The sequence below is a fragment of the Hemitrygon akajei genome, chromosome 4, assembly GCF_048418815.1.
Source record: "Hemitrygon akajei chromosome 4, sHemAka1.3, whole genome shotgun sequence".
Lineage (NCBI taxonomy): Eukaryota > Metazoa > Chordata > Chondrichthyes > Myliobatiformes > Dasyatidae > Hemitrygon > Hemitrygon akajei.
Window position 1 is genome coordinate 110,864,757 of NC_133127.1, and position 17,385 is coordinate 110,882,141.

Sequence of the window (17,385 nt, forward strand, 5' to 3'; positions counted from 1 at the left end):
GGCGACACTTCACCTGTTGGGCTGATTTACTGTGTCGGTGAGGCCTCCTCTATATCGGTAAGACTTAATGTCGGTTGGGAGACCGTTTTGCCGAACATCTACGCTCCATCTGCCAGAACAAGCAGGATCTCCCAGTGACCATCCATTTTAATTCCACTTCCCATTCCGATACAGCACCTCCTCCACTGTTGTGATATGGGCATACTCAGGTTGGAGGAACAACATCTTATATTTTGTTTGTGTAGCCTTTAACCTGATGACACGACTATCGATTTCTCAGACTTCCGGTTATGTCCCTCACCCCCACCCCTTTAACCCTTTCCCATCCTCGTTACCCTCTGTCACCTTATCTGCTTGCCTGCCCATCGCCTCCCTTTCTTCCGTGGCCTTCTGTCCCTTTCACCAACCAACTTCCCAGCTCTTTACCTCATCCATTCCCCTTCAGCTTTCACCTAACACCTTGTGTTTTTCTCTCGCCTCCACCCACCTTTTAAGTCAACTCCTCAGCTTTTTTCTCTAGCCCTGCCGAAGGGTTTCAGCCGGAAACATTGACTGTACTCTTTTCCATAGATGCCACCTGGCCTGCTGAGTTCCTCCAGCATTTTGTGTGTGTTGCTTGGATTTCCAGCATCTACAGGTTTTCTTTAGTTTGTGTCAAGTGAGCAGAGGCTTGGTTGCTCTACCTCTCCTGTTGTGTTAATCTACTGCACATCCTCCCTCTTCTCACCCTCAACCTCCCAGGAGTCATTCTGGTGAATTCCCTCTACTGAATGTATTTCCTTCTTCAGATCCACGGACATTTCTCCTGATGCACTATAAAATTGCAGTGTGTTCATTATTGCTGTATTCAAAACCTTTTTTAATGAAGTCTAAAGTTGCCTTTCTTATTGCTTGCTAATTTCTTTGAACTCCTCGTTCACCACAAACAAGTTCTCGATGGCTTCTGTTAAACTATCTGAGTTTTTATGCAAGAAGGCACGAAGAAAATCTGCAATTCATTTCTCTGCTATTCTTTAATGTTATGTACTTTTATTTGTATTTGTATAGCTTTCAATTTTTACATATATATGGAAGCTTTTTACTGTGTACTTTTATGATTCTCATCAGAATATTCTAAAGTCCTACTTTCAATTTTTATCGGACAGCACAGTGGTGCAGCTAATTGAATTGCTGCCTCACAATTTCAGGTTCAATCCTGATCTCTGGTGCTGTGTGTCATTCCCCCTGTGATTGTGTGGGTTCTTTAGGTTCTCCAGTTCTGTCCAATATCCCAAATTTGGGTTGTTGGTAGGTTAACTGGCCACCGTATTTGTCTTTGTTATGAAGGTGAGTGGGAGAATGGGAAGTAGTTGAGGGGAATGTGGAGAGAAAGAAATGGGATGGGCATGACAGGATGCTTGGTGCACAGCTGCTTGCCTGAAAGGTCCGTTTCCATTGTTCTTTGATTCTGCTTTCTTATCAATGTCTTTATCTGGATTTGCTGAATACTGAACATTTTCACAAACCTCAGCATTATTGCTTTATTGATGACATTATGAGCCTTTTCCTTTCATCTAACACTGTTTAATTTTTCTTGATGGGCCACAGTTATAGTTGGGCTTTATTGCCTTAAAGTTTATGTACTTACTATAAACTATGCATTAAGTCTTTAAATGTTATTCATTGCTGGTTTACTCTGATAATTTCAATGTAATGTAACTCCTGGCTTAATAGTCTGTTTGATTTATGACATTGGTTTCAGAATTTTATTTACAAGTTTTGCATTTGTGATCACCCTTTACTAAAGGCCGCTTTATGTTCAAAATATTGATTAATCCTTTCTGATTACACAGTACTAATTTAAAATAATCTTTTCTTCATTGATTTCATAATCATGGTACAGGTAGTTAAGCTGCAGAAATACTGCTCTAGTGACCCTGGTTCAATCCTGACATCCGGTCTAGTTAGCGTGTAGCTCCACATAATCCTTGAGATTGTACACAATTCAATTAGCTATTCCAGTTTCCTGCCACATCCCAAGACATGTGAGTTCCTAGGCTGATTGGCTACTGGAAATTACCCTAGTAAATTATAGAATCTGGGTGGTCAGATAGGAAAAACTACTGGGCTATTGGGACCACTCCAGGAGCCACCATAAGCTTGATAAGCTGAAAAGTCTTCTATATTATAAGAACATATAGAAATTTAAATGTTTAGAAATCCATTCTCAATCAAAACAGCTGTCACTCTGTTGCTGCTATTTCACCCTGTTCATATGTAGACTAAATTTCTCCAATGATTATTGCATTATCATTATAACAAACACAATAGGTTCCCCAGATGATGGAAATCCAGAGGAACACACACAAAATGCCGGAGGAACTCAGTAGATCAGGCAACATCTATGAAAATGAATAAGCAGTCAACATTTTGGGCCAAAGCCCTTCAATAGGACTGCAAAGGAAGGGGGAAGAAGCCAAAATAAAAAGGTGAAGCAGGGGAAGGTGTGTAAGCTAAAAGGGGATAGGTGGAAAAGCCAAAGGGCTGAATTAGTTCTTTACTTCAAAGCAACAAAATTGGCAACAACATCTCCACAATGTCCATCAGCACAGGTGCACCACAAGGCCATGTCGTTAGCCCCTGCTCTACTTGCTTTACTCTTATGACTGTGGAGCTAAGCACAGCTCCAATGACATTTTTAAGTTTGCTGATGACACCACGGTCATTGAATCAAAGGTGGTGATGAATTAACATATAAGAGGAAGATTGAAAATCTGGGAAAGTGGTGCCACAATAACCCCTCACTCAATGTCAACAAGACCAAGGAGCTGATTACTGACTTCAAGAGGAGGAAATTGGAAGGTCTATGATCCAGTCATTACAGGGAGATCAGAGATGGAGACGGTCAGTAACTTTAAATTCCCTCATCATTTCAGAGGACCTATCTGGGACCAGCACATAAGTGCAATTATGAAGAAAGCATGGCAGTGCCTCAACTTCTTTAAAAGTTTGAGAAGATTCGGCATGAGATCTGAAACCATGACAAACTTTTATAGATGTGTAGTGGAGAGTATATTGACCTGCTATTTCACAACCTGGTATAGAAACATCCATCTGCCTGCATTGTAGTGGACAGCAAACTGCAAAATATAACGATTTAATATACCATGTCATCTGCAATTGTCTAAAATAATCTGGAGGTTAGGATATTTAGGGCCAATAGGACATCAGGATCATGGGTGATACAGGAGAATGCAGATGCTGGAATCTGGAGAATGCTGGAGGAACTTAACAGGTCAGGCAGCATCTGTGAAGGGAAATGGAGAGTCCATGTTTCCCAATTGTTGACACCCAAAACATTGACAATCCCTTTTCCCCCATAGATACTGCATGACCCACTGAGTTGCTCCAGCATTTTTATCGGTGCCTTGGTTGCATCTCTAACATTAACAGGTAGCAGATCTCACGGACCATTTATTTTCAAAATCTTCGCCCCCGTACATTTGGTCCTCTGTTAGGGGAGCTAGGAGTTGCTCTAGCTCTGCTAGCACATTTTGTACTGTAGAAAATGTTCTCATAGACAAGCAAAGGTAGCAAAACATGCAGAAAATGCTGGACAAACTTGCCAGGCCAGGTAGCATCTATGGAAAAAAGTACAGTTGATGTTTTGGGCCAAAACCCTTTGGCAGGACTGGAGAAAAATGCTGAGGAGTAGATTTAAAAGGTGGGAGGAGGGGAGAGAGAAACACTAGGTGATAGGTGATACCTGTAGGGGTAGGGATGAAGTAAAGAGCTCGGAAGTTGATTGGTGAGATGAGGTGAGAGAGGGAAAAGGGGATGGGAAATGAAAGGTGTGGATGTGGGGCATTACCGGAAGTTTGAGAGATCGATGTTCATGCCATCAGGTTGGAGGCTACTCAAACGGAATATAAGGTGGTGTTCCTCCAATCTAAGGAGCCATGGATGGACATATTAGAATGGAAATGGGAAGTGGAATTAAAATGGGTGCACAAAAGATGTAGCCATGGACACTTGCATGTGTCCTAGCTATGCATGTCTGTTTGTTGGCTACATGGAACCATCTATGGTCCAAGCATATACAGGTGACCGCCCCACATTTTTCCTACGCTATGTTGACGACTGCATTGGTGCTGTTTCCTGCACCCGTGCTGAACATGTTGACTTCATCACTTTGCCTCCAACTTCCACCCTGCCCTTAAATTCACCTGGTCCATTTCCAACACCTCCCTTCCCTTTCTCAATCTCACTGTCTCCATCTCCAGAGACAGCTTATCCACCGATGTCTAATACATACTCACGGACTCTCACTACCGCAAAACACCATCCCTATTCTCAGAGAAAACATGAGGAAATCTGCAGATGCTGGAAATTCAAACAACACACACAAAATGCTGGTGGAACACAGCAGTCCAGGCAGCATCTATAGGGAGAAGCACTGTCGACGTTTTGGGCCGAGACTCTTCGTCAGGACTCAATTCATCTGTCTCCGCCAAATCTGCTCTAAGGATGAAGCTTTTCATTCTAGAATGATCTCCTCCTTTTTCAAAGAAAGGGGCTTCCCTTCCTTCACCATCAACAATGCCCTCAACCACATCTCTTCCATTTCACGCACATCTGCTCTTACCCCATCCTCCTGCCACCCTACCACTCCACCAGCTCTACATCCAGCATAAAATTCTCTGAAACTTCCACCATCTCCAATGAGATCCCACCACCAAGCACATCTTTCCCAACCCCCCCTCCACTTTCTGCTTTCCGCAGGGGTCACTTCCTACGCGACTCCCTTGTCCATTCGTCACTCCCCACTGATCTCCTTACTGGCACTTACCATAGAACCATAGAACATTAAAGCACAGAAACAGGCCTTTTGGCCCTTCTTGGCTGTGACAAACCATTTTTCTGCCTAGTCCCACTGACCTGCACCTGGACCATATCCCTCCATACACCTCTCATCCATGTACCTGTCCAAGTTTTTCTTAAATGTTAAAAGTGAGCCTGCATTTACCACTTCATCTGGCAGCTCATTCCACACTCCCACCACTCTCTGACTTCTCCCAGTGAGCCAATGTCTAATCCAATTTACTACCTCACCATGTACAGTATACCTAGCTGAATCTTCCTAACTAACCTCCTATGTGGGACCTTGTCAAAGGCCTTACTGAAGTCCATGTAGACAACATCCACTGCCTTCCCTTCATCCACTTTCCTGATAACCTCTTCGAAAAACTCTAATACATTTGTTAAACATGACCTACCATGAATAAAGCCGTGTTGACTCTCCCTAATAAGTCCCTGTCCATCTAAATACTTGTAGATCTCATCTCTTAGTACTCCTTCCAATAATTTATCTACTACCGACATCAGATTTACTGGCCTATAATTTCCTGGATTACTTTTAGAGCCTTTTTAAACAACAGAACAACATGAGCTATCCTCCAATCTTCCGGCAACTCACCCGTAGATACCAACATTTTAAATATATCTGCTAGGGCCCCTGCAATTTCTTTTTTTTTTGTAATTTATTTTTTATTGAAGTTCTTCATCAAACAAACATTTCCGTAAGATGTATTTCAGACATTGTACATATCATATAATCATATATATCACAAATCTCCACAAAGTATTTATCTGAGGTATACACCTATAGAAAAGAGCGGAAAGAAGAACAAGCAAAAGGAAAAAACTATGTACAAGTAGGGAGTGATCTTTTTTTACCACATATTCATTGATTTGTGAGAATAAAATCAGGCCTATGAGGCATTATGTAGTTAAACCATTTTTCCCAGTATGAATCAAATTGTTCCAGCTTATGGTTAACAGATGCTGTTATCTTCTCCATTTTGTAAATGTCCATTGTAATTTCCATCCATGCATTTAAAGTTGGGCTCTCCTGTGATAACCATTTCCTAGTAAGAGTCTTTTTTACCAGCCACCAACAGTATATTCATTAAATATTTATCTCTTTTCAACCATTCTTGAGCTATGTATCCAAAATATATGGTCTTACTCCCTAAGGGTATTTCACATTTATTGTAGGGCATTGTGTATCCCCCTCCAATAGTTTTTGATAACAGGGCAGTCCCAAAAAATATGATAATGATTTGCATTTTGATTTCCACAATTTCTCCAGCAAACAGGGAGGTTACTATCATAATGGGATTTCTGAGAGGGTGTAATAAAATATCTTATCAAGTTTTTCCATCCAAACTCCCTCCATTTCTGTGTACTGGTACCCTTCCATTGATACCTCCATATTGTTGTCCATTCTTCCTCAGATATAATTATCCCTCCTTCCTTCTCCCATTTTGCTTTAATGTATGAAGTCGAATGTGTTTTAAGATTTAACAACCCCTTATACATGCTTGAAATGATTCTACTACCATTATCTGAATTATATGCTTCTCTAAATAGCTCTATCAAGCATGTACTTGCCTTGGTTACATTTTTAAGCATCTTATTAACATATTGTTGTATCTGTAAATATCGATAAAAATCTTGTTTTTCTAATAAGTGTTTCTCTTTAAGCATTTCAAAACTGAACAGTGTAACTTCTTTCATTATGTTGCAAAGAACTGTTATTCCTTTAGCTGTCCAGTCTTTAAATCTAGTATCCAATTTATTTGGTGTAAAATCCGAGTCATATGCACACCATTTAAGAATTGCAATATCTCCCTCTAGATTATATTCCTTTATAGTAGTTTTCCATATTTTAAGAGTCAATTTCACCCATGGGTTATCAATAGTATTTATGTACATTTGCAGGTTGTTATCACCCAAAATTGCTCATATAGGGATGGGAAGTACCCACTCCTCAATGTTTTTCCATTGAGCTTCATATGATGGGTTACACCAACATATCACAGCTCTCAACTGTGCTGCAAAATAATAATCTCTAAGAAAAGGTAGTCCCCATCCCCCTTTTCCTTTGCTAATTGCAAAGTTTTGAGACGAACTCTAGGCCTTTTACCCAGCCAAATATACCTTGATAACATCTTGTTCCATTCATTGAATTGATTTTGATTAATCTCTATTGGTAGGGTCTGAAAGAGATATAACAGTCTGGGCAGTATATTCATTTTAATAGACTCAATACTTGAACTGAGACTGAAAAAATGAATCAGGTTCCATCTTGCCATATCTTCCTTAATTTTTTTATATAAAGGCTGATAATTACATTCTGATAATTTTGCTAAATCTTTTGGCATAATGATGCCCAAATATTTGAAAGACTCTGTGTGCCATGCCCAGGGATATCTACTTTCAATTTCTCTTGATGGGCTATAGTAATATGAAAGTAATTGGGTTTTATCTATGTTGATCTTGTATCCTGATAATTGACCATATTGTTCGAAGGATTGTATCAGTTTAGGTAAAGAGTATGTTGGTTGCCCTAGATAGATCAAAATGTCATCCGCATAACAAGCTAATTTATTCTCTGTCCCTTTAATAGTAATTCCCCTAGTATCTCATTTTGTCTGATGTATTGAGCTAATGGTTCCAGATATAACGCGAATTGTAGCGGTGACCATGCACAACCCTGTCTCGTGCCCCTTTCTAGGGTAAGACTATTTGATAAATATCCATTGATTTTAATCCTAGCAGTAGGATTGTCATATAGCGTCTGTATAGTTTTAATAATTGTGTCTTGGAAACCAAATCTATGTAAAACTCTGTAAAGAAAATTCCAATTAAGGCCCCTGCAATTTCAACACCAGTTTCCTTCAAGGTCCGAGGGAATACCCTTCAAGGTCCGAGGGAATACCCTTCAAGGTCCGAGGGAATACCCTTCAGGTCCGAGGGAATACCCTTCAGGTCCGAGGGAATACCCTTCAGGTCCTGGGGATTTATCTACTCTGATTTGCCTTATCCTTGCAAGCAGAACAAGTGCTACACCTGCCCCTACACCTCCTCCCTCACTACCATTCAGGGTCCTAAACAGTCCTTCCAGGTGAGGCAACACTTCACCTGTGAGTCTGTTGGTGTCATTTACTGTGCTCGGTGCTCCCAGTGTGGCCTCCTATATATCGGTGAGACCCGACATAGACTGGGAGACCGCTTCACCGAGCACTTATGCTCCGTCCACCAGAACAAGCCGGATCTTCCAGTGGCCACCCATTTTAATTCCATTTCCCATTTCCATTCCAATATGTCCATTCATGGCCTCCTTCACTGTCGGGTTAAGGCCACACGTAGGTTGGAGGAACAACACCTTATATTCTGTTTGGGTAGCCTCCAACCTGATGGCACGAACATAGATTTCTCAAACTTCCGGTAATGCCTCCCCAACACCACCACCTCCCCGCCACGTTCTCCATTTCCCATCCCTTTTTCCTTCTTTCACCTCATCTCACCAATCAACTTCCCAGCTCTTTATTTCATCCCTCCCCTCCAGGTTTTACCTATCACCTGGGTGTTCTCTCTCCCTTCCCCCACCTTTTAAATCTACTCCTCAGCTTTTATTCTTCAGTCCTGCTGAAGGATTTCAGCCCAAAAAGTCGACTGTACTTTTTTTCCATAGATGCTACCTGGTCTGCTGAGTTCCTCCAGCATTTTGTGTGTGTTGCTCGAATTTCCAGCATCTGCAGATTTTCTCTTGATAGAGGTAGAGCAAATTGCCTTTTAATACCAGCACTAATGATATGCAATAGAATTGACTACCAGCTGAAGTCAAGGAAACTGAATGTCTGAAGGTGAGTACAATGAGTCTAATATGACTTTCGTACTAATTGCCAGAGACAAATTTCACCTTCTAATTCCCAGCAAACTGATGTAAGGAGCTTCAGTTATTTGGAGAAATTGGCAGCTTTTTTGAAGTTAATACAAAAATTGTTGTTGCTAACTATTTGCAATTAAACTTTTGAAGTATAGTAATATTTGAAATTCTAATGGTTTAGCATTTTGATGAGAAAAGGTAAATTTATATTATTTCTTTAATGTGTACTTCTCTCAGGCAAATTTGTAAAGTTATTTTCACAGTTTTATTCAACAACTTCTTACTGGGAGAAGGCATATGAATGTATTTGACAAATCCTTTCTTTTATGGAGTGAAAGAGACCAGGTCAATATATTTTTGGTAATCAATTGTCTCATAGAGAGATTTTATTTCATTTTATCACTGCTGTTTTGTGGAATTTTCCTGTGAACATATTGTCCTGTACGTTCATCTCCATAGCAGGGATTCACTTCCAAAGTAATGAACTAATTCATAGATAAGCTATCATAAGATGCTTTACCAGTCCACACTTTTATACACGCAAGTTTGTACGTACTTACAAAGGACAGCTTATTTTTAGAAGAATAACTTCTCTAATGTTTCTCAATTAACTGCCTAATGTTTGTTATAAATAGAATGAAAGGAGCTTTAGATCACAATTTTCATGTCCTTTGAGTGAGCCAAATTTTGTTACATTCACTACAGTCATGATTGAAGTGGAGCAAAATGCAACTATTTCTGCCAGTTTCCGCATAAATCAGAAATAGGACAAGATAGTTTGCTTTACTGATTATCATAGAATGATAAATGTTAGTTCAGACCTGAAGGGAATTCCTCTTGCCCCTCAAGAAATGCTGTGGAGACTTTTACATCTACCAGGAAGCACAGATATCTTACACAAAGGACAAAATTCACTCCTCTATTGAAGAGTCAGCCTGGATTATGTGCTTGAGTACTTGGAGTGAGGCTTCAATACATTCTCAAAGATAGCATTGCTAAGATCAATTGCAGTACTTCCAGATAGAATAGTGTCCATACTCCAGTCCCTGCCCCACTACCAATATGTCTAACCTTTTAAAAGATGAAAATACTTACTGGCTTGCTCCCGTATTTTTCTTCCTGCTGCTGATTTTCGTAGAAGACTTCTTCCTGAGCTGAAAAGACTGCTCAGCTCATCAAGTGGGCTGGTGATGGGTCTGGAGATAGTGGAGGAGTAAGGTAGTAGTGACATATTCACTGTGGAGGAGGAAATGTGCTTCCCAGTTTCTGTCCTGCAGCTTTTTACTGGTGACGAAGATAATCTAGCTGAGTTTGTAGATATGGCTCCTCCTTGAAAGGGATTAGGTTTCTGTGATACTTTGGGAACGTCTGTGCTTGAAGCTAATTTTCCTGAATTGGAAAAACAAGATGTAGGAATGTCCGGTGGGAAAATAAAGTGTGAAGTTGGCTTATAGGGTGGAGTTGAAACCAGTGGAAGAGGAGGAGTGGTTGGGGGTGGAGACATCTTTCCTGATACATTGAATACACCCAATCCAGGAGATGTCGGTGGCTTATTTTCTCCTTTTTGATGGCTTGAGAACTGTGGTGATGTGGGTGATGTTTCATCTGACTGCACAGGATAACTCAGATTAGTTTCCAGCACTGGCAACCTTTTAACCTCTAGAGGTGTAAGGGGAGATTCATCAGAGGCAGGGGAACATTGCACTGGTGTTGGAGGGAATACTAGCAAAGGTGGCCTGTGTGGAAGGAGGTTTGGAAATGGTGCTGGAATGTCACATACCAGATCTTTGCAGCTGGTCATGATGGGACTGCCTGTTCTAAAATCATCAGTTATTGTTGGAGATTTTCTTTCAGAAGCAGGTGGAGGACAAACTGCCTCATCTAAAAAGTTAGAAGAACTTGAGCTGTCTTCCAGCAAACAGTATTTCATCTCTTCATAAACAGATTCTCCTTGATCAGGACTCTCCATCTCCACCAGATAACTCCAACCTGTCCCTCCGGCTCCACCCATTTCTATATAAACTGGCTCAATGTCATCTTTGTGTGACAGATGGAGACTGAACGCGCCACATTGAGGACTATCAGCTGATGCGGCACGTTGAATAGTTCCAGTACATGGGGCTGCTTTAGTCGTGCAAGTGAATTTAAATGCAGATGGCTTTCTTACATAAATCTCTTCATATGAACCCGTCAGTCTGGTGTTGGGGCTTCTTTTAGGCTTTGGTGGAGGAATCTTTTTCATTGTGCTATAATCATCACTATGCGGTCTTGGTTTGCTCAAAACTGTGGAGGAAAGGAATGAAAAGGTTAGGCCAATTTAAAAAGAGCATCTATTCCCTCTTTACTGAAATCTCCATATTTCCTCTAGTGAGTCTGAATAGTACCAGCCTCATAGCATCCTGACCTTGGACACTGTCTCTGTAGAGACTGTACATTTTCCATGTGACTGCATGGGTTTCCTCCCACATCCCATGGTGTGGGAAGGTAATTGTCCCTTCTTTCAAGAGAATGTAAAAGATTCAATGGCACCATTTCAGAAGCAGGCAGACATTTCCATGTCTTGATCAATGATCGCATTTCAATTAAAATCTGCAAACTATCCAGTTATTATCATATTGTACACAAAGTATGTCTTTCACAAATTGTAGAAGATCTTAACAGTTACTTTATTTCATTTGTATTTTATAAACTGAAGTGATTCAGGAAGTCCTTAGTCCGTGAAAAGCAGTATGAAAATCTATGCCCTTTTTCTCTTTCCTCTCCTGAGGACTTTGATTATCCTGTAAGCCATAATAATTGAATCAGACAATCACAGAAAGTTTACAGCACAGAAAAATACCATTAGGCCTATTCCTGACAATTTTAGCCATTGATCTTGGATCTCAAAACAATGTCAGGTGAGTGTAATGGAACATTGTGGCCCATCCAACTCCTGGTTGCATTTGAGCTCCACACCTTTTCAATATCAAGTGTAGAAAGCTGGACTAATTTTCTCCTGCTTGATTAAATCACCTTGAGAAGATAAATTATTATCATACATGCTCTGAGAAGTAAAGATTAATTTCCAACATTATAAATTTGAGATGTTTTATTTTAACACTTGAGGTTCTGGCTGCAGAGTACTGTATTTGTTAACATGGAATTTGTAAATCTGATGGGAACAAAGGATGTAGGGAATGGCAAGGGTGGAGTGCTGTAGGAGGGGTGTGGGACAGGTGGCAGAGAAGAAATGCCAGGTGCGGGATGTGGTGCGGGTGAAGACACAATCGATCCTGAGACACCAGGCAAGGCCATTTGATTATTTGATTCCAAACATTTGGTTTATTGATTATTACAGAATTTCTTTCTGGAGTTTCTCACTCTCTTGCCTCTCCCTTCCCCTTTTCCAACCATGAATCCCCTCTCCCTGTCCCCTTCCCACAGTCAGTCCACAATAGAGACCAGTATCAGAATCTAATCAGGTTTATCATCATTCATATATGTCATGAAAATTACTACAGTACTGCGCAAAAGTCTTAGGCACACATATATTGCTAGGGTGCCTAAGACTTTTGCACAGAGTTCTTTATCAGCTATCTAGTTATTGTTGTTGTTGATGAGGCCTATTGAGTCACTGTCTATATAGAAGTAGATTGCCAGAACTGTTTTCCCCACAGATACTGCTGCTATACCTGGCCGGATTTGAACTCATGATCATCCACCTTACAGTCCAGTGCTGATGACACTACACCACCAGCTGGCCCAGAAGCTATCTTATGTATTTACAGTTATTGTTTTTTTAATTAATGTGCTCTTTATCTTAATGTATTTTAATTCTGCACTGCATCAGACCCAGAGTAATAATTATATTGTTCTCCTTTACACATGTGTACTGGAAATGACATTAAATAACCTTGAATCTTGAATGAGGTACATGTTTCATAAATTAAAACTGATTATTCTGATAAGCCAGGTACTCATAGTGTATGAATAATCTCTCCTCTGTTTTACTTCCAGTAGAATATAATATCCTGTCCACTTCAGAATTCACATTTAAACAGAAACAGGATATTCAGTCCAAACAGGAAGAACATCTACTATTAAAAATGATTCCCTTTAGGTCCAATATAGACCACTAGAATTGATGTAGCTCAGATATTGATTTGTTTCCCATAATGCCTATGGTAGAGCTTTTGATGGAAGGTGACTGGGAAAAAATACGAAACAATGGACATTTTGCTTAAAATGATTGTGAATAATGATAACATTTAATTCTCAAACAGAAAAATGTGAATGCTATCATAGTTTACATTAACTTCAAAAGAGACCTATGTTCATCCACTTGTGTTGTTTGATTTTGGAGCAGTTTGTCAATGTGGTGAATGTTTGAAATGGAAACATTTCTTGTGCCTCCACTGGCTTTGAAGCAAAACCAACACACACACAAAAAAACAGCATGCTCCAATAAAGAGCACTGGACAAAAATCACCTTCAGCTGTACTTTTGTTGTCATTTGGGTTTGCATTAATTACTGACCAGACCATAGCTTCTAAGATTATTTACTTTATACTAAGCCCACATCTTGTAATACGCAGGTTGAACCTAAGGCTTTTGTTTGAGTTAATTCATAAATTTTAGTATAATCAGGCAAAGAAAAACATAAGTACAGTTGAAGTCAGAAGTTTACATACACTTAGGTAGAATTCATTAAAACTAATTGTTTAACCACTCCGCAGATTTCATATTAGCAAACTATAGTTTTGGCAAGATGTTGAGAACATCTACTTTGTGCACGACATGAGTAATTTTTCCAACAATTGTTTACAGACAGATTATTTCACTCTTAATTGACTATATCTCAATTCCAGTGAGTCAGAAGTTTACAAACAAAATCAAAAGAAATCAGCCAAGACCTCAGAGAAAAAAATTGTGGATCTCCACAAGTCTGGTTCATCATTGGGAGCAACTTCCAAATGCCTGAAGGTACCATGTTCATCTGTACAAACAATAGCACGCAAGTATAAACACCATGGGACCACGCAGCCATCATACCACTCAGGAAGGAGACACATTCTGTCTCCTAGAGATGAACGTACTTCGGCGCAAAAAGTGCAAATCAATCCCAGAACAACAGCAAAGGACCTTGTGAAGATGCTGGAGGAAACAGGTAGACAAGTATCTATATCCACAGTAAAACGAGTCCTATATCGACATAACCTGAAAGGCTGCTCAGCAAGGAAGAACCCACTGCTCCAAAACCACCATAAAAAAGCCAGACTACAGACAGCAAGTGCACATGGGGACAAAGATCTTACTTTCTGGAGAAATGTCCTCTGGTCTGATGAAACAAAAATTGAACTGTTTGGCCATAATGACCATCATTATGTTCGGAGAAAAAAGGGTGAGGTTTGCAAGCTGAAGAGCATGATCCCAACCATGAAGCATGGGGGTGGCAGCATCATGTTGTGGGGATGATTTGCTGCAGGAGGGACTGGTGCACTTCACAAAATATATGGCATCATGAGGAAGGAAAATAATGTGGATATATTGAAGCAACATCTCAAGACATCAGCCAGGAAGTTAAAGCTCGGTCGCAAATGGGTCTTCCAAATGGACAATGACTCCAAGCATACCTCCAAAGTTGTGGCAAAATTGCTTAAGGACAACAAAGTCAAGGTATTGGAGCGGACATCACAAAGCCCTGACCTCAATCCGATAGAAAATTTGTGGGCAGAACTGAAAAAGCATGTGCGAGCAAGGAGGCCTACAAATCTGACTCAATTACACCAGTTCTGACTGGAGGAATGAAACAAAATTCTAACCCACTGGGAATATGATGAAAGAAATAAAAGCTGAAATAAATCATTCTCTCTACTATTATTCTGACATTTCACATTCTTAAAATAAAATAGTGATCCTAACTGACCTAAGAGGGAATGTTTTCTAGGATTAAATGTCAGGTATTGTGAAAAACTGAGTTTAAATGTATTTGGCTAAGGTGTATGTAAACTTCTGATTTCAACTGTACATATGACAGAAATTAAGCTGTTCTAAAATATTGGTCAGATAGTATCATTGTGGAGCTGATGTCTGGGAATCTCAGGAATTTTGCTGATTCATTTGACTTAATATTTTAATGTACGAATGAAAAAGTAACATTTTGACCAGTTGAAACCAATAAAATCTTAAAGGATGAAGAAAGGTGTCAATAATAGGATAACAAAACCTTAACACTGCTTCAAGTCAAGTCAACTTTTATTGTCATTTCGACCATAACTGCTGGTACAGTGCATAGTAAAAATGAAACAACGTTTTTCAGGACAATGGCGTTACATGACACAGTACAAAAAACTAGACTGAACTACGTAATAAAAAAAACACAAAGAAAGCTACACTAGACCACAGACCTACACTGGACTGCATAAAGTGCACAAAAACAGTGCAGGCATTACAATAAATAATAAACAGGACAGTAGGGCAAAGTGTCAGTCCAGGCTTCGGGTATTGAGGAGTCTGATAGCTTGGGGGAAGAAACTGTTACATAGTCCTTTACAAAGTAAAGGAAGAAAATGTAAAACAAAAGGAACAAGTACATGGAGAAAATAGAACCACCAATCAAGAAGACAGAGGAAAGCTGAAACTCCACTGGAAGGAGCAAGATCGGAAATGAAAGTACAAAGAGGAGAATCTGATTTTGACCAGCAGATTAACATTGGAGAAAACATGTCAGATTGTACTAATCACCTCAATGCGCGCGCGCGCGTGTGTGTGTGTGTGCGCGCGTGTGTGCACGTGTGTGTGCGTGTGTGTGTGTGTGTGTGTGTGTGTGTGTACACCAAAACATAGTAAAGCCATTGAGGATTGAATTATATTGCAGTCACTGAAAGAGGCTTTGAATTCACCATAAGTCATGTGTGTTAAATTCTGCTGAAAATTACCTTGAGGTTTAAAACATTAATTGCCTGAGCTGCAGAATAATTCCAGCACTTTACTGTTTTCAGTCCAAATGACCACAACCTGTAATATTTTTCTGCTGGGTCACGGAGACATGTTGCTTTGTTGTATGTACATCTATCAACTTGAGCCTCCGTCACAATGACCAATTATTGGTTCCACACTCCATCTGCTTAAGTATTTCTACTGAGTTAAAATGTCAAGTGTCATTAGACTAATGTCCAGTTAGATATTATGCTTTCAAACCCTAGGATTACTCCCAAAACAAAACTTACTGGTGAGATGCCATCAGATTATTGAATTTTATCTTAGTGACACTTGGAAGGCAAAATTGTATAGTGTCTTTCTTTGTAGCAGATCAGAGGTGAGGTGAGATGAGAGATGATGTGTCAAATCTATTTTACATCAATAAAATAATACATCTTACTGGTGTCAATGATCTATATAACTCTGAGATCTCATCATTGAGTAGCAGATTTGAAGGTATCCTTAGATCTATTGGCATCACAGGGGACAAGGTACCTAAAGACCCACACTCAGTGATTTAGGAACAAATTCTTCTCCTCCACTGTCAAATTTCTGAACAATCCACGAACCCATGAACACTACTTTTGGTTTTTTTTGCAATACTTAGTAATGTTGTAATGTTTAGTAATTTACACTATATTGCAAGACAAATAATGTTGTGACCTTCTAGTCAATAGTAATAAACCTGATTCTGAATCTACTTTTGGACAGCATTGTACTTGCTACAAAATTCAAGTAAAAATCAAAGGCAAAGAACTACAGCTTATGGCACAGATAACTACTCCAAGGTTTTACAAACATGAGAAAATCTGCAGATGCTGGAAATCCAAAGCACACACACACAATACTGGAGGAACTCAAGCAGGCCAGGCAGCATCTGTAGAAAAGATTTTGGCCGAAAGTTTTTGGCCGAAACCCTTAATCAGGACTGGGAAAAAGGATGAGAAGTCAGTGTAAGAAGGTGGGGGGAAGGGAGGAAGAAATACAAGGTGGTAGGTGATAAGTGAAACCAGTTTGTATGTGTTACTCCAAAGTTTTGTGTTCTTGTGTTCTGTGTCATTTATTTTAAAGATCAGATATCAAAAGGAATTGTTTAGACAGAGAGGGGGAGGGTGTAACATCAAATATTAAAGATCGCAAAGGGAAGATATTGATTCTTTGTGTAGAAACAATGCACACAAGGATTTACATTTTAGGGGAGTAGGATACGTCAAATGGAGGAGGTAAGATTCTAATGCAAACTCAGAATCAGAAAGATGCAGTGGATGAGTGTGAGGAACACTAGTATGGAAAGCTAGTGTTGGAAGAGAGAAGCAAATGCATTTTTTAGCTGCAACAAATAAGTAGTTGTGAGAAATTGCAAACTACAGAATGCAATGTTAGCAAACTGTGTTAATAGATAAAATTTCGATATACTGATTGCATGGCAGGAGAATTGGAATATGAAGAACATAATTTGAAAATGTATGAGAAATCATTATTAAATATTATTTAGGGCAGATCAGTAGCACAGCTAGTAGAACTGCTGTCTCACAGCTCTAGTAATTTGGGTTCAAGTCCTGACATCTGATGGTGCACTTTGTGGAGTGTAAATAATATCCATGTGACAATGTGGGCTTTCTATGGGTGATCTCAATTCACTTACATCTCTTAGATGTGTAGGTTGTACATCGATGGCTTAATTGGCTATAATAAATTGCTTATGGTGTCAA

At 39.7% G+C, this 17,385-nt stretch overlaps 1 protein-coding gene across 3 annotated transcripts in view; it reads right to left on the reverse strand.

The window, feature by feature from the left end:
• The window catches only part of myo16 (myosin XVI), a 1,004,680-nt gene that overhangs the window by 277,698 nt on the left and 709,597 nt on the right, over window positions 1-17,385 (reverse strand). For all 3 annotated transcript variants that reach the window (XM_073043171.1, XM_073043172.1, XM_073043173.1), the window contains one exon: window positions 9,809-10,996. In XM_073043171.1, coding sequence (XP_072899272.1) covers window positions 9,809-10,996 — 1,188 coding nt within the window. The remainder of the gene's footprint in view (window positions 1-9,808; window positions 10,997-17,385) is intronic.